The following is a 27,576-nucleotide window of genomic DNA, read 5'->3' on the forward strand; positions in this document are numbered from 1 at the left end:
AACAACCCCCAGCCCCTCCCGGCCCTCCCCCCCCCCCAGAGCTGGGGGTGCCCGGCACGGCCGCGGACCCCGAGGCAGAAGCGTGGGTGCGTGCGCGCACGTGCGTGCAAGAGACACAGACTGCAGTGGGGACGGGGACAAAAACAACGACCCCCGGGGTGGGGGGGGGGGGGGGGGGCTGGCTTGGGGGAGCCCGGGGTTGGGGGGCGGGGGGGGGAGGCTCAGTTAACGCTGTCCTCGTCGCTGGCCTCGCCGCGGTCGTCTTTGGTCTCGGAGAGGGAGCTCTCGTCGATGTTCTCCAGCGAGTCGGCGTGCTGGATGGAGAGCTCGGAGAGCGCCAGGGGCGGCAGCGTGCTCTGCTCGGGGAACAGCCAGGGCTTGAAGTGCGGGTTGTGCTTCAGCTTCCAGTCCGGGTACTTGAGGCACGCCTTGTACATCTTCTTCATCGCCTGCCACGGGCGCAACGGGTTGGAGCCGGCGTGCCGGGGTCCCCTCACCAAGGGCTCCAAGCCCGCCCCCCCCCCCTCCAGCCCAGGACCACCCGACTCACCTTGGGGGCCAGGAACTGCGAGGATTTGTTCACCACCCACTTCGGCAGGGAACCTGCGAGGTGGGGATAAGAGGAGCCGGGATGAGGCTGGCGCCCCCAGCGCCCCTCCCGCAGCGATGGGGACCCCCTTGGGGATCGGGGGGCTCCAGGACCCCTTCGGCAAAGGGGCGAGGGGACAGGGCGAGCGGGGAAGGATGGTGCCGGGAAAATGGGGTTCGAGCCAAGCTGAGTTTCTGGGCGCACCCGGGGAGCTCCGTCTGTACCCAGGGGACCCCGAGAAAGGCACGTCCCCGGCTTCCCCGCTGGCCATTTCCCCTTCTGCTGCTGCCAAGTTCAAGACTGCTTCAGCACGTCGGGCACAGCCAGAAATGTTGCAGGGGAGCGGCCCCAAATGTCCTGAGTGGTGTTGCAGCAGTGTCCCGACTGGAACCGGTCTGGCTCCAGCCCCCTGCTGCCCCCCCCCACCGTTGTCCTTCTCCAAAGCCTCTCTCCAAATCCACCCTGACCGCACCGACCCGTCCAGGCTCGGGGAAACCTCATCTCCCAGCAGCATTTATAACCTCTGCCGATCCCTTACCACGCTGTGAACCCAGGCAGGCTGAGCCCCGCGGGGCAGGAGCGGGGCCCCCCCCTCACCTTTGGGGTCCACCTGTGCCAGGTAGGTGATGGTGCAGCTCTTGGCTCCCTTCCCCTCCACCAGGTAGCCCGTCTGGATGGACACCGCTCGCACCATGTCCTTACGGGGCGGGTATTTCTGCGGGGGGCACGAGGAGGAACAGGACGGGTGACGGGGCAGGGCACCCACGGCTCCCCCAGAGCATGCTGGCACCCACGGGATCCCACCCCAAAGCCCCGACCCCAATGGTGACGCCGGGGGAGCCGGGACACAGCGGGGTGGCAGGCGATGGGCTCCATCACCGCCTCCTCCCGGGGTCCCTCTCCGACACCACCCCAAGCCTGCTCCCAGACCCTGAGCGACCCCGGCGCCCACCCAGCCCCGTCCCAGCTCCGCAGCCCCCCCGTCTTTCCCCCACAACCCCTCGGCAGGCGCTCACGGGGTGCTTGACGGAGTAGTTCATGATGATGTAGTCGGTGCCCATGGGCAGCCAGGAGCGCAGCGTGATGACGTCCCGGTTCTTCAGGGGCTTGGGGCACTTCCCTGGGGACAGCAGCAGCAGCGGGGGCCGGGGGTGAGACGCCCACCCCCCGGGGGCGTTTATCCCAGCCCCCTCCCCACCTCTGCGGGTGCCAAATCCCTCCCGAACCGGTACCCGGGCTCCTCACCGTGACGCCCCGGCACCACGGGCGCCCCGGTCCCCACCGAACCCACGGGCGCTGCTGGCACCCAGCCCCCCCCCCCTCCCCGCTGCGGCCCCCTCCTCACAGGCGTAGTAGCCCACGTCGGAGTTGACGGTCAGCCTGCCGATGTCGAAGGTCTCGATGACATTGGTGTCCCACTTCTTGCGGTACTCGATGTCATGCAGCACGTCGTACAGCGTCTCCGCCGGCACGTCCTTGCACTCCATCCTGCACTGCAGAGGCGGGCAGGTGAGAAACCGTCCCGGGGCGGGGGGGGGTCCACAAGCACCCAGCACCCCCAGGGGGGACACAGCTCCTGCGAAGGGCAGCAGCCCCGCTAGCAAAGACCCCTGACATGGGTTGGGGAGCCCCCAGGTCTCTGCCCACCAGCACGGCGGGGATGTGGGGGACGCGGCCACCCCAGCTCCTGCTTCCTAATGGCATGCCGGGGCGCACGGGTGGCTCACGGTGCCCCCCAGCTCCTCTCCTTCCCCAGGATCTGTCGGGAGCAGCAGGGCTCGGCACTGCACGGACGGGGCGTTGCATGGCTGGGACATCGCAGCGGTGTATGCATGGGACATCATATGGACGGGACATCACATCAGAAGGACACTGCAGGGATGGGACACCACGGCAGTGCACGCACAGGACATCCCATGGACAGGCCACCACGTCAGCAGGACACCACACAGGCCAGGCATCATACGGAGGGGGCACTGCATGGACCGAGCGCAGCAGGGCCAGGCCATCACACCGGGCACGGGGGCACAGCAGCACGGCAGCACACGCGGGCTGTGCCCTCCCGGGCAGCCCTGGGACGTGCTCCCCCCTCCCCAGCCCAGCCCAAGGACAGATGCAAAGCCCTTTACAGACAGCACCAGCAGCACACCCGCCTTCCCACCCCCGTGCCACCCACACCAGCGGGGCACCGTGTGGGCTGAGACCCCACAACCTCGCTGCACGCCTGAGCTGCCCTCGGAGCTCCCTGCGCATCCCCAGCGCCAGGCTCCGGTACCCGCAGCCACATCGCCGCATCCCTGGCTGCTGCTCGCTCCCCGAGGGCAGGGGGCTGAGGGAGAACCCCCCCCAGACCCTGCTACCAGCGTCCCCAGCGGCTCACGGCCCCGCGCAGCAGCAAAGCCCGGCGAGGCGAGGCGGCACGCAGCGCTTCTCCCTGCCTGGCTTTGCATAACGCGCCGCGAGCTGCGTTTCGGTGCTTACAAAATCCCTCTGCTGCCAGGCCTGAAAATAAATAAATAACCCAAGGCAAAAGCCCACCAGCGGGGCTGGAGGACAACCGAGCTCTCCATGCACAGCTCAGCCCAGTTTGCCCCAGTTTGCCCCCCCCAGAGCCGCCATGGTGCAGAGCTCTGCACGGGGATGCCCGGGGTGCTGCGGGTACCCAGGGAGCCCTGGGGGGCCCTTCCCACCTCGGCTCCATCCCGGGGACACGGGGGGCACGGGGTGCAGCTGGGGGCAGCCGCAGCCTCGCCAGCCCCGTGCCCACCGCGGGGTTGGGAGCAGCTCCAGTAACCATGGCAGCCAAATCCTCAGCAAGAGGAGGAGGAGGAGGAGGAGAAAGGCAAAGCTGCCATCGGCGCAGCGGGGCCGCCATGGGACCACCCCGAGGGCGGTCACGGCGGTGCCCCCGGGCAGGGGGAGGCTGCGGGGTGCAGGGCGGGTGCACCCACGGGTGCCGGGGCAGGAGCTGGGTGAGGCTGCCGGTGCCTTGGGGTGCTGCCCCAGGATGCGAGGCTCCTGGGGTGCTTCCCAACACATCACCACATCCCGGGGCGCAGCTCCTCCATGGGGTGCTAAGAGCCACGGCAGGGCTCGGGGGCTGCTGCACGGTGCCCTCCCCTGCCCACCCTGGCGTGAGGACGGCTCTGGTCCTTCCCCGCCACCAGACCCCGCACACCCAGCACCCACAGTGCCGAGGGACACGGACCCAGGAGCACCCGGGGGTGGCCAAGCAGCGCCCGGTGCTGCAGCCTCGGGAAGGTCCAACCACCCTGGTGCCGCTTAACGTGGTGCAGCCACGGTGAGCACCGAGCTCCCAGAGGGGTCACCAGCACCCCGCACACTTCGGGCTCTCCCCTGCCCCGTGCCCTGCACCAGCCGTGCTGCCTCACCCCGCAGAGCGAGGAAGAGGAGGAGGAAGGGGGGCTCAGCGTGAACCGCGGGGCTGCCCCAGGGACCTGCTGGGGGACGGCGTCCCCGCGGCGGCACCGCCACCGCCACCCTGGGGCGCACAGACCGAGGTCCCCCCAGCAAGGCGCAGCGTGCGCTTGGGGTGCGGTGAGCAGGGAAGCTTCCTCGGGTGCCGTGCCCCCTGCCAGGCTCCCCACAGCACCGCTCCTGCTCCCGTTTGCTCCTCGGGCGGGCGCAGCAGCGGTGCCGCCAGGCGGCCGGAGCCGTGCCCACGCGGGCAGCACCAGGCGGTGACTCAGGGCCTGTGCCCGCGGTGCCGATGTGACACCGCTGTGACACGCGCTGCCGCCGGCTGCCGTGACTCACCGGGGCCACCGGGACGGTGGGCGGCTCGGAGGGGCGCAGGGCAAACGCCGGGTCCCCTCCTCGGGAGGGGCACGGTGCCACCCGGCACCGCGCGCCCCAGCCCTGGGTCAATATTGACTCTGGCGTGTGCGTGAGGAGGAGGAGGAGGAGGAGGAGGAGGAGGAGGAGGAGGAAGAAGAAGAGGAGGAGAAGGAAGCAGGACCAGGAGGGAGGCGGGCGCAATGCATTCAAGTGGCCGCCTGTGCCGGGTGCTGCCCCACTGCACTCCCAGACCCCAAAATTTTGGGGTGCAGCCCCAGGAAGGGGCTCCCTGGGGCAGCCCCTGCCCAGGATGGGTGCTGGCTGCCAGCAGGGTGGCCACAAAGCACTCGGTTCGTGTCCTTCCTGGGGGGACAGGGTCACAGCGAGCCTGAGCCCCCTGCCCCTGAATTTTGGGGTGCAGAGCCCAGCACCATGAGAAAAAGCTGCTGGGTCTGGGGGATGAACCAAGCATGATCCAGCTGTGGGGCTGGAGGCAGGGACACCCAAATGTGTCCCAGCCTGTGGGATAGGAATGGAGCCAGCAGGTCCCCAGAGGGGTCTCCCCCCGCCAGGGGCTGCCCCCGGGGTGCTGTGGCCACTTTGGGGCTCCCCGGCACTAAAAGGTGTGGATGGAGGCGGAGGGGAGGAGGGGAGACCTCGCTGCTGTCTGCGGCCACCCCATGGGAACACGTGGAGGTGATGGGGCCAGAGCCTTCCCTGAGGTGCCTGGCGTTGGGATGGGGGCTGGAGCGGGGGGAGTCCCAGCTGGACGGAGGGGAGAAAACAAAACTTTTACTGCAAGGGAGGTCAAAGAGTGGAGGAGGGACCCGGAGGGGCTGTGGGGTCTCCAGCCTCGGCGACGCTCAGGACTCGGCTGGATGCAGCCCGGAGCACCCCGACCTGGGGTCAGGCTGGGCGGGCAGACCCCCCCTTCCCGACCCGAATTAGCCGTGATCCCACCACACCGCAGAGCTCGAGGCGAGCCCCCCGCTGGGGGACACCGGAGGTTTCCCTAACCCCCGGCGATGGCACCTGCAGCCCTCACACAGCCTGCAGAAACCCTAACAAGGGACCAAGGCCAGCAGGTCCCCGCCACGTTGGGACGGAGAAAAACCCCCCAGGGCCATTCCCAACCACCAGCCCCTGCCCCAGGCGCTCACACAGCCCAGCCAAACCCTCACGGGTGGGGGCTGCTCCTGCCCGGAGCCCCCCTCCGGCTCCAGCGGTGCGCAGCGCCCGCGGGGTCATTAATGACAAAGGAGATCTCCCCGTCTCAAGGTGACCCGAAGCCGGCCGATCACGCCGGATCCGCCGGGATGAATAAGGAACGAGCGGCAGCTCGGCCTCACGGGGACGGCCGACGCGTCCCACGCGGTATCGGGGGCTCTGCGGCCGCCCCGGCCATAGCTGCAGCCGGCCCCAAGGCTCGGCACCGCGTGGCACCGGCTCGCTGCGCCTCCGGCCTCCCGCAAACAGGTTGGACGAGCGCGGCATCTCTGATGGCGGGGAGAGGAGAGGGGGGGCCTCTTCAAAGCTGGGCGAGACGTTCGGGTTTCATTTAATTACGGAGGAGGAGAGGGAGCAAGGAGTAACAACCCCGGGAAGGTTTTCGGAAGCTGCTGGTAGGCAGGAGCGGGGAGCTGCGGCGTGCGCCCCTGCTCCTCCCGGCGCCACGTCAGCGGCCACGCGCGGCCACGGAGCACGGAGGGAACGGCACCGGGGTCCCGGGGGGACGGCGCCCGGCAGCACCCCGAGCTGGCATCCCTGGTGCCACTAAGCACGGCTTTTGCCCGGCCCGCAGACAAACCAGCGGGGGCTTTCCGAGCAGGATAAATCCAGAAGGGTGCCGGGGGAAGGACCCGGGGCAGGCGTGCGCAGGGGGCCCCGCGGCGAGGACCTGAAGCTTCGGGGAGGAAACGTGGGAGAGGCGCAGGTGCAGAGCAGAGGTGGCGCGAGGGAGGGAGATCCGCCCCCAGGGCAAACAGGGACCTTGGCCCAGCTCCCCGCTGGGCTGTATTTGGGGATACGGCGAGTCCGCGATGGGGCTGAGCAGGGCAGCACCCCGCTGGGCTCCGGGGGCTCTCGGGGGTACGGGGAGCACAGCACCCAGCTCCCCGAGCCCCGGGGTGCTGCCCGCGGCGGCTCTGGGCTCCCCGTGCCAGCGCGGGCGAGGTTCCGGATGCCGAGCGCCCGCGGGAGCGTGGCGTCAGCCCCAGCCAGGACATCCTGGTGCGCGTCCCGTGCGGCTTCCCGGCTGAGCTCATCGCCACAGGCAGACGTGGCACCTCGGGATTGTCACCCGTGGGGCAGGGCGGGTGGGGGGAGCACCCACAAGCAGCACCCAAACACCCAGCCCCTCCGGCACGACGGCCCCCTTCCTTCCCCAAAACCCCCAGCCTGCACCAAACTCCCCCTTTCCCATCCCACACCAAAACCGAGGACATTTGGGGATGCAGCAACGCCCTAAGAGCACGCAGCAGGGTCCGGGGGGTCCCACAAGGGGACACGGTGACATCTGTAGACCAAGCAGCCGGACCCACTGCGGGGGGGGGGGGGGGGGGGGAGCTGGGACATCGCGCTCGGCTGGCGCCAGCGGGGACCCCCGCAGCACGCGAGCCCCCGACCCCCTCCAAACACCCGCGTGTCCCCAGGGGGGCCGGCAGCGGGGAGCAAACAGCGCGGGCAGAGCCGCCTGCGCCGCGCCGCCGCCCCCCCAGGGCCAGGGCTCCCCGGCGCTGCCTGTTTGTGCCGCCGGTGCAGAGCAGCTGCCAGCAGGCCGCAACGCCACCGCCGCCACCCCCACTCCGACACCGTCCCCACCGGGGTGCTGGTCCCGGCACGGCAGCCAGCGCCACGCAGCCGGGGGGGGGTCACCCTTCGGGACGGGACGGGGAGGGCTCCTGGCGCTGCACGGCGGGGACAGGGGCTGCAGCAGCCCCGCGGAGCCAGCGCCAGGCTCCGGCACGATGCCGTGGCCACCGGCACCCCCAGCCCGACATTCCCCCCCCCACGCAGCGCCGGTGGAAGTTTTCCCCTGGATTTCCCAGTGCCCGGCTCCCGCTGACGCCTGCTGCGCCGAAGGGATGAGCGCCCACCCCACCTGCCCCCGGCCCCCCTCCCCGGCACGCTCAGCACCGCAGCTTTGCCCGCCGCGCACCAGTTTCTCGCCACCTGCTTTTTGAGGTGAAGCAGTTGGAGAGCCCAGACCGTTCCCCCCCCCCGCCCCCAAACTGCTCAGAAGGCATCTCGCCCCAAAGCCACCCGCACCGACAAAGAAGCACGGGAGGGACGGGACCGTGGGGACCTGGGCAGCCCCAGCAGCTCCCGGCTGCCTCGGGGCACAGCGGGGCCACCCTGGATGGGGACAGAGCGGGCTGGGGACACAGCAGTCCCCTTCCCACAGCCCCCCCTGCACGGTGAGAGCTGGGGGAGTTCTTGGGGTGGGGGGCGCGGGCAGCAGCACAGCCCCACAGCCCTGGCGTCCCCGATTGTCCCTGGGTGAGTCCCCACGGGCCCCATTGTCCCCAGGGAACCCTCCTCGCCCCTGCTCACCCCGGGGTGCCAGCTCACCCCAGCTCCCCATTTGTCCCAGGGTCCCCATTCGGCCTGGGGTGCCGGCTCCCCCCTGGGGTCCCTGCTCCCCCCAGGGGCACTGCACCACCCGAGGGTCCCCTCCTGCCACGGGATGTACCCAGGCTCCCCGCTCACCCTATGGTGCTGGTCACCCCTGTGTCCTTGCTTTCCCCCAGGGCCCCCGAGCACCTGCGTGCTGGCTCCCCCCAGGGTCCCCGATTTGCCCCAGGGTCCCCCATTTGCCCCAGGGTGCTGGATTCACCCCAGGGTGCTGGGTTCACCCCAGATCCCCACTCGCCCCAGGGTCCCCGCTCCCCCCAAGGTGCTCCATCACCCTACTTGCCACCAGGTCCCCGCTCACCCCCGCAGTCCCCGCTCCACCAGGGGACCCGCCCCCGTGCCACGGGGACCTTCCTTACCCCCGGAGTCCCCGCTTACCCCGAGTCCCCTCCACTACCCCGCAGTGCTGGATCACCCGGGGGTCCCCAGTCCCCGCTGAGCCTTTGCTTGTCCCCACCGCCACCGCTCACCCCGGGGTCCCCCCTCACCCTTGGGGTCCCTGCGCCACTGGGGTGCGCGGTGCCAGGGGGGTGCCCGGTGCCAGGGGGGTGCCCGGTGCCAGGGGGATGCCCAGCCGTGCGCGGGGTGCCCGGTGCCGGGGGGTGCCCGGGGGTGGGGGGGGGGGGTGCCGGCTACCCGGGGGTGCCCCCGGCCCCTCCGCTCACCTTGATCTTGTGCAGGGAGCGCTCGGGCTCGAGCAGCTGCACCCAGACGGCCACCCCCGCCTTGCTGTAGCTCAGGCTCCAGCCCCGCTCGCACTCGCACTCCGCCCGGAACGCGCGGAAATCGCGATCGTCGGGGATCTGCACGCTGTCGCGGCCCGACATGGCCCCGCGCCGGCCGGGGCGGGGGACGGGGGGACGGGGGACGGGGCGGGGGGGGGGGTCCCCGGTGCCGGTGCCGGTGCCGCGGGCTCGCGGCGGCCCCTACGGCGGCGGCGGCATCCCCGGGGCGCGGCGCCGCCCGGTGCGCGGTGCGCCATGGGCCGGGGCGGGGCGCGGGGCGGGGCGGCACCGGGGGCACGGGGGGGGGCGGGGGGGGCACCGGGAGGGGGGGCACCGGGAGTACTGGGGGGGCACCGGGAGTACCGGGGGGGGGGCACCGGGAGTACCGGGGGGGCAGCGGGGGGGCACCGGGAGCACCGGGGGGGGGTTACCGGGAGGGGGGGGCACCGGGAGGGGGGGGGCACCGGGAGCACCGGGGGGGGGGGGGGAACACCGGGGATGGTGGAACGGGGAGATGGGGCAGGGGGCAGCAGGGGTGGCACCGGGAGCACGGGGGGGTACCTGGCGGGGGGCACCGGGGACACGGGGGGGACACCGGGAGCACCGGGAGAGGCACCGGGGGGGGCACCGGGGATGGTGGAACGGGGGGATGGAGTGGGGGGCACCGGGGGTGGCACCAGGAGCACCAGGCTGGGGGCACTGGGAGCACTGAGGGGGTACCGGGGGGTATCAGGAGCACCGAGGCATGGGGGGGGCTGCGGGGCACAGGCACACGCAGCCGTTGCACAGATGCACACGCACACTGCACACACGCACAGGCGCATGCTTGCACACGCTGTGCTCACACACACGCAGCCTGGGCACACGCACAGGTGCGTGCGTACACACACGGACCTCGCCTTGCGCACGCGTCCCTCACCTGGGCACGGGTGCAGGTGCACGCGCACGGCCGCACACACATGGGTGCTCGCACGCGTGCGCACACGCACACACACAAATGCACACACACCCCTGTGCGCGCGCGCACACACACACACACACTGTGACACAGTCCTGCACTGCACCCCACCATCTCACCCCGCAGCCCCCCGTGCCAGTGGCAGAGGCCCCGGGCGAGCAGCGCTCCCCCCAGCACCCCATGTCCCGTGACCGAAGGAATGTCCCTGCAAGCGTGGCCGCGGCGCTGTCCCCAGCCGGCCCTGGCACGGGGCGCTCGGTGCCCCCGGCCCTGCGGCAGCAGCCTTGCAGCGCACGGAGCGGGCGCTGGAGCACCTCGCCAGGAGGGCAGGCTGCCATTGGCAGCGCGAGGGCTGCGAGGCGGATTTTGGAAAGGCTGGGGCTTCCCGGGCGGCTCGGGAAATGCTGCAGACTCAGGGTTTCTCTCTCCCTACTTAGAAGCAGAGAGGAAGCCTCTTCCCAGCTCCCGCTGCCCTAAATAACCGGATAAATGGAGGCGGAGCGGTGCGGCGGCTGCTTACCGCAGCAGAACCCAGGCGCTCAGCAGCCCACGGTGCGCGGCGTGGGGAGATGCTCCGGCAGCACCCGGGGGGGCAATGGGCGCAGCCTGGGGTGTTGTACCCAGAGGAGAAAGCCCGTGCATGGGGAAACAGGGACAAAGTGCCCAGCGCAGCAGCCGTGGGGACGTCCCCTGGCGCGCAGTGGCCTGGGCACAGAGGTTTCTGACCCACACGAAGCCCTGGGCAATGCCAGGGCTCGGTGCTGCCGGTTTTGGCCGTCCTTAGCCAGGAAAAAGAACCCGGGGAGCTTTCTGCCATCATGTCGAGCCCCATGGGGATACCCTGCCGGCAGCAGGGCTCGGGGACGAGGCTGGGGCTCCCCATCCTGCTGCAGCCCCTGGGTAGCGCTTTGCTTGCACCGATGCAGAGGGCACGGAAAGGCAGGGCTGTGGGGCAGGGCTGTGGGGCAGGGAGCGGCTGCCGCCCACCCCAGCACCACCATCTGCCCTCGTCCCTGCTGCCCCAGCCCTTCCAGACAGGCTGTGCGTCCGCCCTGCTTCCCAAGCCTGTTTTTTTTCCCACCCTGTCCCCAGGCAGCTGGGGCCGTGCCAGCAGCCTGCAGCGTGGGGAGCCTCTCCCGGCCCTGCCCTCCCCGGGGGCCGTGCTCGCTTCCCACCGAGGAAGGTGCAGGAACACCTAGGGCCCCGCGGGGAGCCCGGCCTCGCCTCTCGTGGTGTGCAAGGGCTGCAGCCGAAAATAGGACAGACATCATCTGCGGGCCCATAAATCCTGCCCGCGCGCACCCGGCTGGGGCACGGCGCCGGAGCTGGGATGGGGGGGCTGGGGTGCGGGGGTTGGGGGGGCAGGCTGGGCTGGGGACCCCCGCTGCACACCCCATCACCAGCAGCTCCCACCACGCGGTGCCCAAACCGGCTGAAACTACCGGTGCTCGGTGCAGGAATCCCAGTTCCTGGCTGCCCCCACGAGCGGCTCAGCAGGGAGCTGCGGGGGCTGCCGGGTGCCTCTGAGCCCCGCTCTGGGGACATTTGTGGGTGTCCCCCCCCCCACGTGCACACACATCCCATCGCCTTTCCCGCCGGAGCCGAGCCCTTTCACCTGCTGTGCTGTGTGCACGTGCCCCTTGGTGCTTTTGGGGCAAATCCCACCGTTCCCAGTAACGCCCAGGTCAGGTTTCCCACTGGTCCTGTGCACCCAGCTCCAGCACCGAGCGGTGCCCGCGTGCTGAGCCCCAGCTCTGCCCCGCCGCACGGCACCTATCTCCTGGCAGGCTCTAATTAGCAGAGTGCAAAGCTAAATGAGCCGTGCAAATGTGTCCCACGCCGTCACGCTCAGCCGAGGGCTGCGAGCGTGGGGAGGCAGCCGCTGGGAGCCGTTGGGTGTGTGCAAATACTGCACAGAAAGGCTCGGCGCCCAGCCAGACGAAATGGGCTTCCTGCACGAGGCTCGGACGCTGCGGGCACGGCTCAGCTGTCCCCCCCCCAGCCCCTTCCTGAGGTGTCCAGGCTGAAGAAACCAAGTCCTGGCATTAATTCTCCGGAGGGGGAGCTCACACACACACACACACACACACACACACTCGGGGGAGAGGAACCGGACCTGCAAAATGGCATTTGTAGTGTTGGGCAGGCAAAAAGTCTCCAAAATAAGAAGAGGGACGAGAGGGGCCGGGGCCCTTCCCAAAGTGACCCTGTGCCCTGTGTCACAGCGCTGGGACTGTGGCTTGGCACAGCTCGGCATGGCACGGCTTGGCACGGCTTGGCACAGCTCGGCACAGTGTGGCACGGCTCGGCACGGCTCGGCACAGCCTGGCACAGCTCGGCACGGCTCGGCACAGCAGGCAGGCCGCTGCTGCATCTGCTCTCTGCCCTGCTTTCAGGTCTCAGACCACCAGGACACGCTGCAGGTCCACCGTCCTTGCATCCCACCAGCGCGCGGGCGCGGGCAGTGCGGCCCCAACGCTTCCCCCCCGTGCCCCCGGAGCCGCTGGCGAAGGCGGGCAGAACGGCGCCCGCAATAAAACCGGTTCTTGTAAACAAACGCGATTTTTTTTTTTTATTAGCTTCTCCTTTTTATCTCGCTGAGCGCAAATGTTAACGACCGGGCTCGACCCTCCCGGAGCTCTGGGGGTGCTGGGGCTGGTGGGAGGCACTGCGGGGCAGCACAAGGGGCAGGGGGTGCTGGGGCTGGCAGGGCTGCGGCAGCTCCCGAGGGGCACCCGGCCTCCTCCTGCAGCTGGAAGCGGGGCAGAGCCTCGGCTTCTGAAATATTGATGGGCCTGGGGGAGAGAAACGCTTCCTCGCCTGCGCTAGCACCAAATACACAGCTGGGAAAAAAGCATCCCCGGGGCGTGATGGTTCAAAAACACCGAGCCCCTTGCTTTTGCAGCGTCCCCTTCTCCCAGCTGGCCAAACCCCACAGCCCGCCTTTCTGCCGTCTCCTTCCCCAATATTCCCAGTTTTTGCACTGCCCTTCTTTCTCAGCGCCCGTACAATTGTCTGCCACGCAGGCGGGGACGTTCTGTCTGGGCTCTTTGTCTCTGCAGGCGCCCCAGGACCGCGCGCCGCCCGCTCTGGAAGCGGTCCCAGGCGGCGCAGGACGTGCGCCACTCGGGGCACCCCCTGGGGGAAGCGCTGGAGTGCCGTGATGTGCGCGCTCACGGGCACGCGCGTGCATGCACACGCGTGATCTGTGCGCATGCGCATGCACACACGTGCGCTCATGCGTGCAGACACGCTCGCAGGCATGGACACGCACACGCGCGCTCATACACGCGTGCACACATGGGGTGCACGTGTGCGTGCGCCAGCCCTGCAGGGGTCTCTGGGGGCAGCAGCGCTGCTGCGAGAGGGGAGCGCCCGCGTGTCCGCAAACACACCCAGGGTGCAAAGAGTTTCTGCACGTGTGCGCACGTGTGTGCGCGGGTATGAATGCACGCATGAGCACGAGTGCATGCGAGTGCCCACATGTGTGTGGCTGTGCATGTGCATGTGTGTGCGCACACCCCTATGTGTTCAGACATATCTGTGATTGCATGTGTGTGTGTCCATATGTGTATGTATGTTTGTGTACATATGTGCTTGTGTACATATATGTATTGTGTGCATATATGTATATGTCCATATATGTATGCATGTGTCCGTATGTGTATGCATGTTTGTGTACATGTGTTTGTGTACATATATGTATGTATATGTTCATATTTGTATGTATGTGTCCATATGTGTGTGCATGCATGTATCCATATGTCTATGTTTGCGTCCCTACATGTATGTTTGTGTCCATATGTCTATGTTTGTGTCCCTACATGTATGTGGTTGTGCCCATATATGTATCTTTGTGTCTATATATGTATGTATGTTTGTGTTCATACATGTACGTTTGTCTCCCTATATGTACATATGTTTCTGTCCATATATGTATGAAAGTTTGTATCCATATATGTACGTATGTCTCCCTATATGTATGCATGTGTCCCTATATGTACATGTCCATGTATGTGTGTTTGTGTCATGTATGTATGTGTCCATACATGTATGTTTGTGTACATATGTATGTGTCCCTATATGTATGTATGTGTCCATGTATGTACATATGTGTACATGTATATATGTTTGTGTCTGTACATGTATGTGTGTATCACTATATGTACATACGGGTCCCTATATGTATGTAAGTGTCCCTACATGTACACACGTGTCCCTCCATGTACACACGTGTCCCTGCATGTACACACGTGACCCTACATGTGCATACAAGTCCCTACATGTACGCACGTGTCCCTCCATGTATGTTTGTGTACATATGTATGTGTCCCCGTAGGGGTGTGTGTCCATGTATGTACATATGTGTCCATGTATGTGTCCATACATGTATGTGTGTGTCCCTACATGTACCTATGTGTCCCTATATATATGTAAGTGTCCGTGTATGTACGTTTGTGTCCCTATATGTATGTAAGTGTCCCATATGGGTACATACGTGTCCATGTATGTAAGTATATTTGGGTCCATACGTGTGTGTGTGTCCCTATATGTACATATGGGTCCCTATACGCATGTAAGTGCCCCTCCATGCACACACGTGTCCCGTGTATGCAGTGTGTCTGTGTCCACGCGTGCAGGAGCTCCTGTGCCCCCACACGAGCACACCGGTGGGTGCCCGTTCACACCACCCCAGGTGCGCGCGCACGCCTGCACCTCCACACGTGTCCGCGCCTGCCCACGAGTGCACGTGCGCGCGCACGAGCGCACAAGGGCGCGAGCACGGGAACGCGCCCGCGCGCCCCCGCCGCTTCCCGGGGCCGGCCTCGAACCCGCGGCCCCCCGGTGCCCCCTGCCGGGTGGGGGGGGGGGGGGCAGCCGGGCCTGGCTGCGCTTCCCGGCATGCCCTGCGGCCGGCCGGCACCCCGGCGCTCCCTGGGGGCTGTAGTCCGGCGGCTGCGCCTGCAGCACGGCGCTGCGCCGTGCAGAGACTACATCTCCCGCCAGGCTTTGCGCGTCGCCCTGCTCCGACGCCCGTCCCGCGCCGCTCCACCGGCGGCCGCCATTTTGTGTGCCGGCAGCGGCGGCGGCGGGGCAGGCGCGGCGCGATGCTGGGCTCCCTGGCGGCCCGCCCGCCGCCGCCGGGGCTGGCGAGGCTCCTCCGGGCGCGGCCGTGGCCGGCGGCCTCGCGGGGGGCCGGCGGAGCTCCGGCGGCCAGGCCCGGGCCTGTGGGACCGCCGTTCGTCCCGGCCGCGGCCGCCAGGGGCCGCCGCGAGCCCGCTGTGACGGGGAGCGCGGCGCTGCCCTGGCGGGGGGCGGCCGGCGGGGGGCGGCAGCGGCGGCAGGGCCCGGGGGGAGCCCCCTCGGCCCTTCTCGCCGGGGGGGTCCCGGCGGCTGAGGGGCGCCCCCCGGGCCCTGGAGGCCCCGGCGGGTACCGGAGCGGGGCCCACGGAGCTGCGGCGCCTGCGGGCCTGCTCGTCGCCGCGCTGGCTGCCTGCTACGCGAGGGACCGAGCGACCAAGGGTGACTATTGCTGCCCCCAGCCGGGCTGCCTGTGGGCCGGGGGGGCGGGTGGGGGAGCCCTGCGGGGGAGGAGGTGTCGTGTGTCCCTGTCCCAGGGGTGCGCTGAGCCGTGGGGGATCCCCCCGAGCTCTGAGGTAGGATGCTAACGACCCTCACGCTCATCGCGTCTCATTAACCGCGCCCTGGGCCCGTGTCTTAGCACGGCAGGGCACTGTCGCGGCAGCGCCATCACCTGCTCACACGGGGCGTGCAGGCAGTGGCAGTGCTGTGTGTGCACCCGTCCTGCCGCAGGACGCGCGCTGTGCTTCGTCCCCGACAGGTCTGTGCCCGGAGAGGACCCAGCTCCGTGCCTATGGGTGAGGAAAGCTGGCAGGGGAGGGTTTGAGCCACGTTACTTGGCAGGGTGCGTGTTCACGGGGTCGGCTCTCCCCAGCCCTCTGCCCTGAGCAGGGAGTGTTTCAGGCACGTACGAGCTGAGTGGTTTTGTGTGTCCACCCACTGTGGGAAGGAGGCACTTGGTGGGTGGCCACGAGCTCCTGTTGCCACGGCATTAGGTTTGGGTCTCGAAAGGCTGACGCGCCCCTCCGAGCTGAGGCATCTGGGATGGTCCCAGGGGGTTGCTGGGGCAAGCTGAATGCTTTTAGGTTGACGTGTAACTGTAGGTTTGTGCCACAGCGAGTCCCCTGCCCAGCGCTGATGCTGCGTTTTGGGGCTGGGAGGACTCCAGGTGCTGTCCTACCCCTGCCGCAGGCCGGGTGGCCTCGTTAGTGCCACTGAATGAGGTGCTGCCGGAGCCTAGCCCCCCTTAATGGTCTGCAGTCTGCCAGGCACACACGGCCCAGGTGAACCTCGGTCCTTGGGTGAGGAGCTCGTCTCCAAGCTCTGGAAAATGAGATGGGGTTCAAGTTGCTTCTTGCTGCAGCTGCGGAGCTTTAATCACGAGCCACTGCTCACAGGTCAGGTCTTGGAGGCAGCGAGCTCGTCAGCCGACCTGGGGCAGGACGGGCCGTGGCTCCGGAGCAGGACTCCTCCTCACGCGGTAGTTTCGGGCACGTCAGAGGTGGGTTTCCCCATGAGTAACGCACAGAGTGCTGTGCTGTGCTGTTTGCTTGGAGGTTTTGCCGTCATTATGGGAAATCTTGTGTAATTAGCGCTTAGGGAAGGGCTGCCAGACGGGGCTGGCTTCGCTGCAGGTTTGTAGGCTGGGTAGCTCTGGCTGCTGAGCTCGCTGAGCTCGGCCCCGCGTCCGAGAACCTTCCCTCTGCCTTCCCCTCGCTCGGAGCAGGGCTTGGGGGGAGCCCCGCGTTGCTCTCCAGGTGCTGGGAGAGGCGCTGTGCCGGCCCTGCGGGGCGGCCGCAGGTCCCCCGGACACCCTCAGCCCGGTGAGTTGTCGCTGGCAGCACGCTGCCAGGCTGGGTGCGCAGTGCCCCCGCTCCCAGTTTAAACCGAAGACCTCCAGCGGTTTGTGCGGGGCGGCTCTCAGTCCGTGGGTGCCTTGCACCGCCGGCATCCGTCAGCCAAAAACCTCCCTGCAGCTTTCCAAGCGCTGCTTGCTCGTCCTGAAGCAGCGAGAGGAAGCGTCGAGGTCTGCGGTGCTGGAGTGCGGGAAGGTGTCTGCTAGGGCGAGCCGTAATCATCATCTCCTGCCTAATCGCGGCTGTTCGGTACTGCCCTGAGAGGGGCCGCAGGGGAGCGCGCAGGACGGAGCCGCGTCTCCTGCTGCGGCTGCCCGAGGAGGAGACGGGTTAAAGGCAGGGCAGAAGGCTGGGCACGGACGGGTTGAAGAGGCCAAAAGAGGCGCAAAATGCTGGGTGGAGAGGGCAGAAAGCACCTGGAGCCGGTAGGAACCGGGGAGAATTGTCCCGGCTTCTCCCAGACGCGCTGGTACGGGTCCGTTTGCAGCGCTCGCTCTGAAGCAGAGCTCAGGGACGAGCGATTTGTCGGGGGCTGCAGCACCCCTCAGCCAGGAGCTGTCAGCCCGGGGCTGCAGCGGGCCCTGCGGGTGGGGAAAGGGGCCCCTCGGAGGTCGGGTGGTGACTGGCAGAACTTTTTGGGGGTGCTCAGTCGTGTCGGGTAGCGGCTGGCAGCAGCGCCGGGTGCTGCCCTACCCCTTGCAGCCGGGAGGTGTCCTTCCTCGCCTGCAGGAGGAGCTGGCTGGGCTGGGGCTGCCTCGGCGCCCTGTAACGCCCGCTGGACCCAGGACCCGCTGCTGGCAGGGCTCGCTGCAGGCACAGCAGCCTCGTTTCGCCACTTGTTCACGCAGTTGCTCCCTCACAGCGGTCCCGCAGGAGCAGGAGGTCGCTGCAGGCCCGCCCCCAGCCCCGGGCACCCCACGGGATGCTTTCCCCTCTCCTCCAGCCTGAGCTGCTGCCCAGTGGCACCTCGGGAGCCGGGCGCTAGTGAGGGGAGGCCGTTCCCCGCAGGCGGGAGGAGACCAGCCCAGGGGATCTCTCGTGCTGCGGGGCGTCGCGGAGGGAGCTGCTGCTTCTGCTGCCTGAGCGTCTGTGCTTGGGCCGGGAGGGCTGGGGAAGGGATCTGTGCAGCCAGGCTGGGGATCCTGCCGCCTCCCAGGTGTCCCGCTTGTGCCCCTGCGCCTGGGCCTCGCACCCACGCTTTGAGACGTGCAGCTCAGCCCTGAACTCCCCAGAGCCTCGCGCCAGGGCTTCCAGGGAGGCCGCAGTAAGGCGGCGAGCAGGCGGTTTAGTTTTAACCTGCTCGCAGAAACGGATCCTTCTTAACGCGTGTTGTTTGGTGCAGTGCCCTGTGCCATCTCCGGGTTATTACGCAGCCGTGTGTTCGGCTCCTGACTCGTTCTCTCTTTGTCTGTTCGCAGAAGATGCTCTGCTGGAAGCTGCGAGGTTCAACAACGTTTCCGAAGTCAACAGGTGAGCAGCTTTTAGAGACGCGTGTGAAGAACGCCGCTGCGCGGGGCGGGGAGGTAGGGAGGCTCTCAGCTCGTGCGGAGCTCTCAGCAGGCAGGGGCTGGGTGCTCACCAGGCGGGAGGAGAGCCAGAGGGAGCTGTGAGCAGGCACGGGTGAGCTGCAGGGTGGGTCACAGATCCCTGCGCTGTGAGAGGTCACTGCAGCGAGTCCGCGCGGTGCAGCACGGCCTGGGCGTACCCCTCTAGGCCAGAAGCGGCAGAGCTGTGTTCCTGTGGGTCTGTCTCCAAACTAACAGCTCTCGCGGGCTCCTCAGCTGGCTGGAGCAAACTCCTGCCCAGCCAGATCCCACTGCGCTTCTGTCCTGGGGCTTGCCACCCAAGCCGGGAGGTTGGGGAAGTGGCCGCAGTCAGTGGCCAAGCCCAGCGGGGAGAGGAGCACCTGCAGAGCTCACAGCTCCTAACCCCGAGACAGCAGGCCTGCAGCGCTCTTGTCGCTGCTGTTGGCAGTGCCTGCTTCTTTTGGGGTCGTGGCGTTGCTCAGGAGCCGTCAGCAGCGTTAAATTCACTGGGGGCGTTGACAAACAGCGCGCTTCTCTCTTCCCCCTTGAACCTTCCCGTGCCTGCAGCTCAGGGCAGCGACTCCTGTTGGCTCGAGGGGTTCCCGGGATGGTTCGTGCAGCCCGGCGGTGCTGAGGTCTCCCATTCCCCAGACGGCTGCCCGGAACCAGTACTAGAGAGACGTTTTGGTAGCCTGGAAGCCTGCACGGGATGGGAGCAGCCACTGCTGCGCTGTGCTCGCCCCTCCTGGTGTCCCCTCTTTCTCTCAGGCCTCTCCCACCCAGTGCAGGACCCAGGAGCCGCGTGCCGGGTGTCCTCCCGCGGCGAGGAGGAGAGCCCTCCTGGCCCGCGGCCAGAGGATGCTCCGCGCAGCCCCCGGAGCTCGGAGGAAGCGGCCGGGGTCTGGTCTGGATCAAGGGCCGAGGAGGATATTGGCGTGCAGCTAATTGGCACATGTGTTCTGCTGCTCCTAATTGCAGGAAGCCGCTGCTTGGCGATGTCTGGGTGATTTGCGAGCCTGCTCGGGCAGAGCAGCGCCAGGGATGCTCTGTGCCCCCCCCCGATGAGGGAAGGGCTGCAGCTGAACTCAGTCCAGCCGTGCTGCGTGCTCACAGCCTTTGTTTCCGTGCCCTTTCCTTCCGATCCCCCTCCCACAGCCTGCTCCCTGCCCCTGCCCCGCAGCACCCCGCGTTTGAAGCTCCCTGCCTGGCTGTGCCTGCCACGTCCCTCACCAGCAGACGTGAGGCAGCACCGTGACAAGTACTGGCTCCCCCCGCTCCAGGCAGCTTCAGCCGTGGCTTTACGACAGACCTCAGCAGCCCAGAACCTCCACGTGCTGCTGGCGAGCGCCTGGAGCTTCCAGAGGCACAAACTGAGTCGCATGAGGGGCTCCTGCTCTTGGCCCCTGCGAGGAGCAGAGCCCCCGTTCAGCAGCAGCCGGGTAGGAGCGTGACACTGAGCTGGGCGGCGAGGGCTGCACCCAGGAGAGGGCAGCCCCGTCCACATCAACACCCTGCTCCCTGCGCTACCCCAGGAAGCTCGGCCCTCCCGCCTGCTTCCCTCGGCAGCAGAGCCTGGGCGCAGCTTGCCGGAGGTGAGTTAGGAAAGGGGAGGCTGCCGTGATGGAGTTTTCTAATATAGCGTTAGGCTCATTTAAACTGAAGTCTCTCCCGTGGCCTCGTGTCTCGCTGCAATAACTTCAAGGCGCTGAGAAGGCGGCGGTGTGGCAGGGCCGAGCGGCGCGCTGTGTAGCTCGGGCGATTCAAGACGCGCGTCGTGTGCTGCTCAGCACCCTGCCTCCGTAGGCAGCGCCAGGAAAGCTGAGCAGAGCCCCGTTGCTGCCTGTGCTGGGGAGCAGTTCCTGCTGCCGTTCAGCTCTCCGTCCTCTTGGCTCGGAGACGATCAGAAAAAGCAAGCCAGATGTTTGTAATTCTCCAGACCGCGTGCCCTGGTACATGCTCTCCTCGCCTGCTGCTAGGGACTTGGTTTTCTTCTTGCTGCGCGAGTTGGGAAGCTGGCCTTTTGCAAGCGCCTTGTGCAGCTGACTGCCTGTACCTGGCCCTTTATTGTAACTACAACCGCTAGTAACACGTCTTGGTCTGCAGCGTAGAAGGCAGGTGTATGAGAGCGTGGTGCGAGGTGCAAAGACAGAGGCTTTGAACCCTGAAGTTGTGCTTCACTGCAGAGGGAAGACAGGGTGGGTGGAGGCTCCGAGGCAGTTTGGAGCAGGGGCTGCGCTCTGCAGCAGAGAACTGGAGAGCTTTTAGGATAGCTCTGCTCGTTATCCAAAAAAAGTTCTGTTTTCTACTGGAAGAAAGTGACTCCCTCCATTGCCCTAACAGTCACCCATAGGATGGTCCGAATCATAACTAGGGAGTTTGGGGGCCACCACAGAGGATCTGGATGCCAGCAGGCATAACCAGGAGCGGGTTCCTAAAACAAACAACAGTCAAAGCGTGGGCGGTGTGGAGACCAAGGCACGCGTGGCCTTACTGGGCTGTCTCCTGAGCTTGTGTTCCTGACGAGTGTGGGGGTGACACGATGCAATGAAGGGTGAAACAATTTTTCATGTAGGAATTAAGTTAATGGGGAGCGGCGAGGTTACAGATGGGGACTTTAGGAATGCACGCAATCCAAGTGCGCAGGCGCAGGGTACGTGGTGTGGAAGATGGAGGGGCCAGGAGCAGCATTATCAACTGGAGAAGATGCTGGCTTTTTGGAGGCTGGCTCTTCAGGGCAGGTCACCCTTCAGAAGATCTCCCCCTCTGCGTTCTGGAGCGTAAATCTTCTTGCCGTCTCTTTCTGAGTCTTTTTCCTGCCTCTCCCTGAGCACGTACATCTCATCATATTCCTCGAGTTAGCTGAGGTCAGTCACGTCACTGAGCAGGAAGGTCAGAAAACGGGATAACGGCAAAGGTTAGAGGAGCACGACATCAGGCAGCTGCAGAACTCCTGAACAAGGTACGGAGAAGCAGCAGACAGCAGGGTGCTGCAGTGTGATAAATACTTTGTGTGTTCAAGGAAGTGGATGGCACCGCTCTAATGGTGCTAAGGGGCTCACGTGTCACAGGACTGTAGGCAAACGGGCTGCTTTGTTCCAGCAGCCAGGATGTGAATGGAGGTGAAAAGCGATACGGCCGTACAAAACTAAACGCGTCTGATCTTGGGAGCCAGGCTGTCGTAAGCCTGTCCAGATCTTGGGCCTAAGAACCCGAAGAACCTCGGGCACAAACCAAGGAGGTCTGGGCTGTAGGGGCCGAAAAGGGCTTGTGGCAGGGACCCTTGGCAGCGTGGCAGAGAGGCTTTCCCTGGGTCCTGTCTTGCCGTTGAGCTGCTGGGCAGAGAGGGGCGGTGAGGTGGGCGCGATGAGTTCAGCTGGAAGTCTCTCAGTCAGGCGTGGAAGGATGAAAGTTATGGGTGTCAGGAATGAAAGGGAGGCTTACGTTCAAGGGAATTTCTCCTTATTCCAGCCAGAAGCTTTCTCCTTGGTCGAGGATGAATAGGCCTTTCAGACATATCAGACAGACCTCACGCTAACACATCGGTATTGCTGCGGGAAGGATCACATGGCCAAAGGCCGGATCCAGCCTGTGAGCCAGGCGCTCTGTTTGCCTCTGTCTGCTCGCAGCTCCCAGGCAGGTTTTCTCCTCTTTACCCACTTCTGAATGTGGGAAACCAGTCTGATTTTCGCATCGAGGTCAAGGAATGCGTTAACTTTTGAGCCCGTTCCCTTTGGAGCTTGTGGCAGGCCAGCTCTTCCCTTCAAGCCCTTCGTGCTGTTAGCCAGTACAGAAGATAACACCTAATTAATGTGGATAGTTTAATTTGCCGCAACCTCAGTTGTTCCGTGCATTTGGAAGGAAAGCAACAAGCGAAGCCATAAAGAATTACTGCCTCCATCCTCCTTGTGTTTATGTTCAGCGTTAATATTGATTCCGTGTTCCAGCTTTGTTTCTTAATAAGCCACCCACAAAAGTGCAGGCTCGCAGCAGAGTTTCCTCGCCAGCTAAATGTGACGGGGCAGCGCTCTGATGAGCGCCGGGCGACTGTGACTCATGGAAACGCAGCGCGGATGTCTGACGGCTGTTATCAGGCTCCTTCCTAACAGCAGGCAGCCGCCCAAATCCGCGTGGTAATGAGATCTGGAGGTGACCAGGCGCTCTCCTGCTCTCAGAGGGATCCAGCCAGACGTGGAGGTAAGGCAGGAGGCTGCGTGTCAGCTGCTGCAGCTGGTTCTGCTCTCTCCAGGCTGAGTTTTAGGTAGAGGCTTGCAGAAGCAGCTAAGTCGAGCGCGATCTCTCCTGGTCAAGCAGCCGAGGAGTCTCTGACTCATCGTTGCACCGCCTCCTCCCAGGCCGTGTCTGCTCATCTTCCTTGTTTTGTAGGCCACGAAGCTCATCCAGCACGTTCCCTTCTGTGGCAGAGGGGGTTTGGCCCGGCCCGGGCTCCTGGCTGTGGCAGCATCACACCTGATAAAGGGTCCTAATCCCAGAGGCCAGAAATCAGGATCAGCCCCAGAAGCACTGATGTGGGACGTGTGCCGGAGCATGAGGCTTACATGGAACGTGTGCTGGCAGGACCGGACGCGTTTCCTCACCACGAAAACACCCCGGCCCCCTGGGCATACGCTGTCATGCTGTTTTGGCCCAGATCTCTCTCTACTCTTGAGAAAAGATTAAATCTGAGGTTGTGGTCGGCTGCAGGAGACTGAGCTGAAGGTGCGTTTGCTGCTGCACTCCCTGAACTGTGCGGTCATGGCGGTGATTTGCTTTTTAATCCGTTCTGTACCTGGCATGGTGCTGAGAAGTGCTGGAAGGCGAGGCTGCTCTTCTGGAAGGCTGCTCGCCTTTCTTCACGGGCACGCGTGTCATGGAAGGAGCCGTGCAGTCCTCCCAGCTAGACCAAACAAGTATTCTCCCTTGTCCTTTATGCCTTTTACATCTTTTTATAGTCAAATTGCGAGGAGGAGCTGAGTTAAGCTGGCAGGACCACAGTAGATCCATGGAGATGAGCCTGTGCGTAGGTAAAATGCATTCTGCCCACGAACATTGCTCTCATCTTTCAGCTCTCTCCAGTGCAGGGGGTGGGCTGGGAGTTCAGCAGCACCCGCTGCTTGTTCCCCGTCTCAAACCACCGTTCTGTGTTTGGGTACGTTAAAGACATTTAGAAACTGCTCGTGAAATCCCCGGCCGGGCTGCGGTGAGTCAGGCTGCGGCTGCCCTCTTGGAGCAGCGCCCTCTGCGGTGCAGGGCTGGATTCCTGGAAGCCCCTCGTCCGAACTGAGCCCAGATGGGAGCTGAACGTGAGCTGCCAACGGGGGTTGCGTCAGAGCTCCCTGGGGCTCAGGCACTTGGTGGATTTCCTCCTGGCAGTCCCATTCCTGCCCTCACCACGCACGGACCAGGAGAGCACGAGGAGTTCTGCTGCCCTGAGCTCCAGGTTCGTGCCTGGGGCAGGGAAAGCAGCTGAGCACGGGACAGAACCATGCAGAGGATGCGGGCCCTTATGGGCACAGATCTCCCATCTCACGCCTGTTCCAGAACAGTTAGCAGCACTGCAAATACCTTTGCGTCGTGCTGGAGACAGTGCGGGGAGATAATTTATAACGCCGTTTGTTTCCATCGCTCTGCGCTTTATATTCCGCTGTCTGCTTACCCTCACCGGGCCCGTAGTTGTTAGAATATATCTGAGTTAACGGGCACCTGAGTTTTTAGGATAAACAGACTTTTTTCTTTTCCTTTAAATGTTCCCTTTAATCTTTTCTCATGACGCGTGCACCAAATTGTGCAGCACTTTGTTTCGGTGGAAGTTTTTGACTGGTTATTAAGTTTGATTTGGCGCGTGGCCTCGGGGACTCGGAGCAGATACGGCAGCTCAGATTTCTTCACTTCGGCTGTGAGATATCGTGGCAGACTTGTGCACGCTTCGCCCTCCCCTGTTGGGAGGCTGAGAAGCTGAGAGGGAGGAGGAGGGCAGCTTTCCCCTGCAGGGCAGCGGGGGCTGAGGAGGAAAGATGGGAAATGAGCTGGTGCCGCCGCTCAGCCTCTCACCGGGTTTGCAGGGTGCTCTGTTTTAACGCTTCCTGCGCAGCGATATTTTTTTCCTGCTTTTTGTAGCATTCCGACCACAAAACCTCCCAGGACCGATCGTGTTTGTATGCTGAGTCACAAGACCAATCGTTGCAGTCAGCGGCCCACCAGCCGGCCGCAGGAGACAGAAGATCCCCTGCCTGTCTCCAAAACAGCTTTAAACCCTTCAGCGTGCCCAAATCCTCGCTGGAAGCAGGCGCTGCTTCGTCTGGCACAGCTGTGCGGACGGTAGTTTGTGATGTGCGGAATGCGTCTGGTAGCCATCAGGGAGCTAATTCCAGTTACTGCCGTGGTCATCAGCCTGGCGGCGATGGGGCCGAGCGCAGGACGGCTTCCGTCAGCTCCAAGTGGGGGCCGTGGGTGCTGGGAGCGAGCAGCGAGCGCTGACGGCACGTGGTCCCTCAGCACGGGAGCCAGGGAGCACCCGGGGGGCGTGCGGGCTGCAAGCTTAGAGCAAGTGCAGCACGTAAATAAACTGTGAAACTCGCTGGGTGACGGGGGGTCAGGTACCCGAGGGAGTTCGGGAAGAGGCCGTGCAGGTTTGTGCAGAGCAGGCCTGGCAGGTAACCGCGTCAGCGGCAGTGCCACCTCCAGCTCCGAGGCCGGCGTGGCGCTGACTGCCAGAAGTGAGTATGTTATGTTCAAACCCCTCTGCAAATGGTGCTTATTACGTTCTTTCCCCAGCCGGCTGCTGCCGGCCGCTGCCAGAGGCAGGCCATCAGGCTGGTGCAGAGTTTTTCCCAACGCACACCCAGCCGTTGATGTGGGGACTCAGCCGTGGATCGGGGCTCCTTTAGGTGAGGCTGCGCTTCCCTTTTCCTCCCCAAATGCAGCGATGCCGGCAGGGGCACACCTCGGCTCGTGCTGAGGCCAGCACTGCTGACCTGCTGCCCTTCCCTCTTCCCTGGGCACTAGCGCACGGCAGCGTGTGTGTGTCCCGGTCCTTCTCTCTGCCAGCCTGAAGGAACTGCTGCCCTGAAAAAAGGGAGCTCTGCTGGCTGTGCTGGAGCACCTCCCAGGCAGGGCCGGGATGGGGTGAGGGCAGCATCTTGCGCTGTCTCTGTCAGTTTTCTTTTGCTTTCCCCACCGTGTGCATTCTGCAGTGCTCTCACCCACCCGTCGTGCCCTTGGGCAGCCCCGCTCTCCTCTGAGGGTTCAGTTTCCCTTCAGAAATCCAGATGGGTAAGAGCTTCCCTCTAATTTCTGGCATTTTTTTCGTAACGTTTCGTGGGTTCACGTGTCTCTGCGAAGCGCTGCAGCGTGTTACCAGCCCTGAGGTGGTCACACAGGGGCTGGGAAGCAGACACGACCCATCCCAAGGAGGAACAGCAGCAAGATCAAAGGCTTTTCAGCGGCCTGCCTAACGCTCCTCAACGGGCAGATCCTTTCTCCAGCCCTAGCAGGGAGATTGTGCTTTCACGCTGGGGATGCCGCTGGCTTGCGATGTTTTTTTTCCCCTCCCTCCCTCTGCAAAGCCGAGGGCAGGTCCCAGGAGGGCGAGCGCTTCTTCGGGTGTCAGCCACCCCTGCGGTTAAGCAGTGACATATTGGGGAAGGGCCGGGGGAAACGTTGAAGTGGCCGAGAGAAACAGAAGCTATTGTTGTTGGCAAAGTTCAAGTTTCCAGCTTCCTCTTCCTCCACCTGTCGGGAGGGCGAGCTGGGCATGCTCGCGGCGCTGAGCACAAACTCAAACATGCCCTCTGGGCTCGGCTGGGAGCGCGGTGTCACCGAGTTAGTCACCCAGAACCCCGGCAGCGGGGTGAATAGGAGGCACATCTGTCTGGGGGGAGAGGGCACGGCGCCGCGCGGCGGCCGGCCCGGCTCGGGCTCTTTCTGTGCCGGGCGGAGGGATCAAAGTGCTGGAGCTTTGCGAGCTGCTGTCTCGAGGCGAAGTAGCCCGGGCACACAAAGCAGCGCGGGTCGCTCTCCCGAGGCTCCTCCAGCAAATTCCAGAGCACCTGGTGATGTTCTGCTGGCTCCTTCGCGTCCTCCTCTTATTTTCAGAGAAATCTTCAGCCTGCGCATTGCCCTTCGGAGCTGGGGCTCCGCAGGCAGAGGGGACGCTGTCAGGCTCAAACCCGGAGTCACTATTGCTCGCTCGCGGGATCTCTGACTGTTAGAAATCCATCAGGAAAATCTGCTTGCGCAGAATACTCTGGAGAAGCAGCCGAGCTTTCTGCCCTAAAATCGTGAGGTTTTTCTCTAATCCTTAAGACGCACACGCTCCAACAAACAAACAACAGAAAAAGCACCTTGCCCTGCCTCAAAGCCATGTTTTCATTCCACCCGTGTTGTTCGGGGTCTTTAGGGTACCTGCTGCTAGTAGAAACACCCAAAAGGGTGCTAACAGAGCCATATACGCACGAGAAACTGCTTAGTAGGTAAGAGTGAGTGTCCTGGATCTTATTTGGTTAAAATGTGGATAAACATCCTAAACATTGATCGGAGGAGTTTATTTAATTAAAAAAAATACTCCTGCTGGTAAATACATTTGGCTGTCTAGGATCTGAGCAGTGGTCGTCGCTTTATCGATTGTCATATCATTAAATCAGGCGGGGAAAAAATTAATGATAGGCTTGAAGACCCTGAACATAAAGTTCAGTTGTCTAGAAAATCTGTTAAGTTGCTGAGCATCTTGCAGTGATTTAAAAAAAAAAAAATCCAGCTCCTAAATGAAATGTCAATGCGTATTATGCCAGATGATCTGATGCTAGTAATGCTCTCCACTAGGCTCGGTCATGTGGCATTCCAGATGCTGGCGATTATCTGGATTCCTGAATGGAAAACTACCTGATTAATTCTAATATCTGAGCTCCGAGCCCGTAATCAAATCCTGCAGCAGAGGCCCCAGCATCCTTCCTGTTGGGTGCACCACGTTTTAACAGGTTTGACTGCCGCGCTAAGATCTTACTTAATTATTTTTTTTTAATCTGAGAAGGAAGATAATTCATCGTTCAATGTGCACTTCCAGAAAGTGTGTAGAGAAAAAGAAAAAAAGGAAAAGAAAGCGTGCAGAGAAAAGAAGCCTTCCAGTGAGCTACCAAGTAGTTTTTAGCATCTCCAGAGCACTTTGAGGTTGCCGTCCTGTCCTCCGTCTCACCACACTGAAATGTTTAGCTGCAGTTCACCGTCAGGAGTCAACAAACATTAAACTGCCCTCTGTTTTGGGGGTAAAAACAAGCTTTTGCAGCAGTGACCTGGCGGGTGGGGGACGTTCAGCTTGTAGCTCTGTTCCTGCATCATCCCAACACCACGGTGAGTGCAAGGGGTGCTGTCAGGCTGTGCACTGTGTTATTTACAGCCCCAAAGACACCCACAAGTG

At 64.1% G+C, this 27,576-nt stretch overlaps 2 protein-coding genes across 2 annotated transcripts in view; one reads left to right on the plus strand and one right to left on the minus strand.

Moving 5' to 3' along the window:
* Positions 1-209: 209 nt before the first annotated feature.
* STARD10 (StAR related lipid transfer domain containing 10) lies at positions 210-8,847 on the minus strand. Its single transcript, XM_035571735.2, has 6 exons — positions 8,686-8,847; positions 1,935-2,082; positions 1,606-1,709; positions 1,187-1,304; positions 551-603; positions 210-449 (listed from the first exon to the last, which is right to left on the minus strand). Exons 1-6 carry the CDS (start codon positions 8,845-8,847, stop codon positions 222-224), a joined length of 813 nt encoding a protein of 270 aa, XP_035427628.1. The 3' UTR covers positions 210-221.
* A 5,964-nt stretch (positions 8,848-14,811) lies between these two features.
* The window catches only part of CLPB (caseinolytic mitochondrial matrix peptidase chaperone subunit B), an 81,288-nt gene continuing 68,523 nt past the window's right edge, over positions 14,812-27,576 (plus strand). The window contains exons 1-2 of the mRNA XM_035571733.2: positions 14,812-15,226; positions 18,060-18,111. Of these exons, the coding sequence (XP_035427626.1) occupies positions 14,812-15,226; positions 18,060-18,111 (467 nt within the window). The remainder of the gene's footprint in view (positions 15,227-18,059; positions 18,112-27,576) is intronic.

This window comes from Cygnus atratus, chromosome 1 (assembly GCF_013377495.2).
Source record: "Cygnus atratus isolate AKBS03 ecotype Queensland, Australia chromosome 1, CAtr_DNAZoo_HiC_assembly, whole genome shotgun sequence".
Classification (NCBI taxonomy): Eukaryota; Metazoa; Chordata; class Aves; order Anseriformes; family Anatidae; genus Cygnus; species Cygnus atratus.

Coding starts and splice junctions, on each gene's coding strand:
- STARD10 (XM_035571735.2), bottom strand. CDS start 8,847: ATGTCGGGCCGCGACAGCGTGCAGATCCCCGACGATCGCGATTTCCGC. Junction 1,305..1,605: donor ACTACTCCGTCAAGCACCCC/GTGAGCGCCTGC, acceptor TGCCCCCCGCAG/AAATACCCGCCCCGTAAGGA. Junction 450..550: donor CGCAGTTCCTGGCCCCCAAG/GTGAGTCGGGTG, acceptor CGCCCGTGGCAG/GCGATGAAGAAGATGTACAA.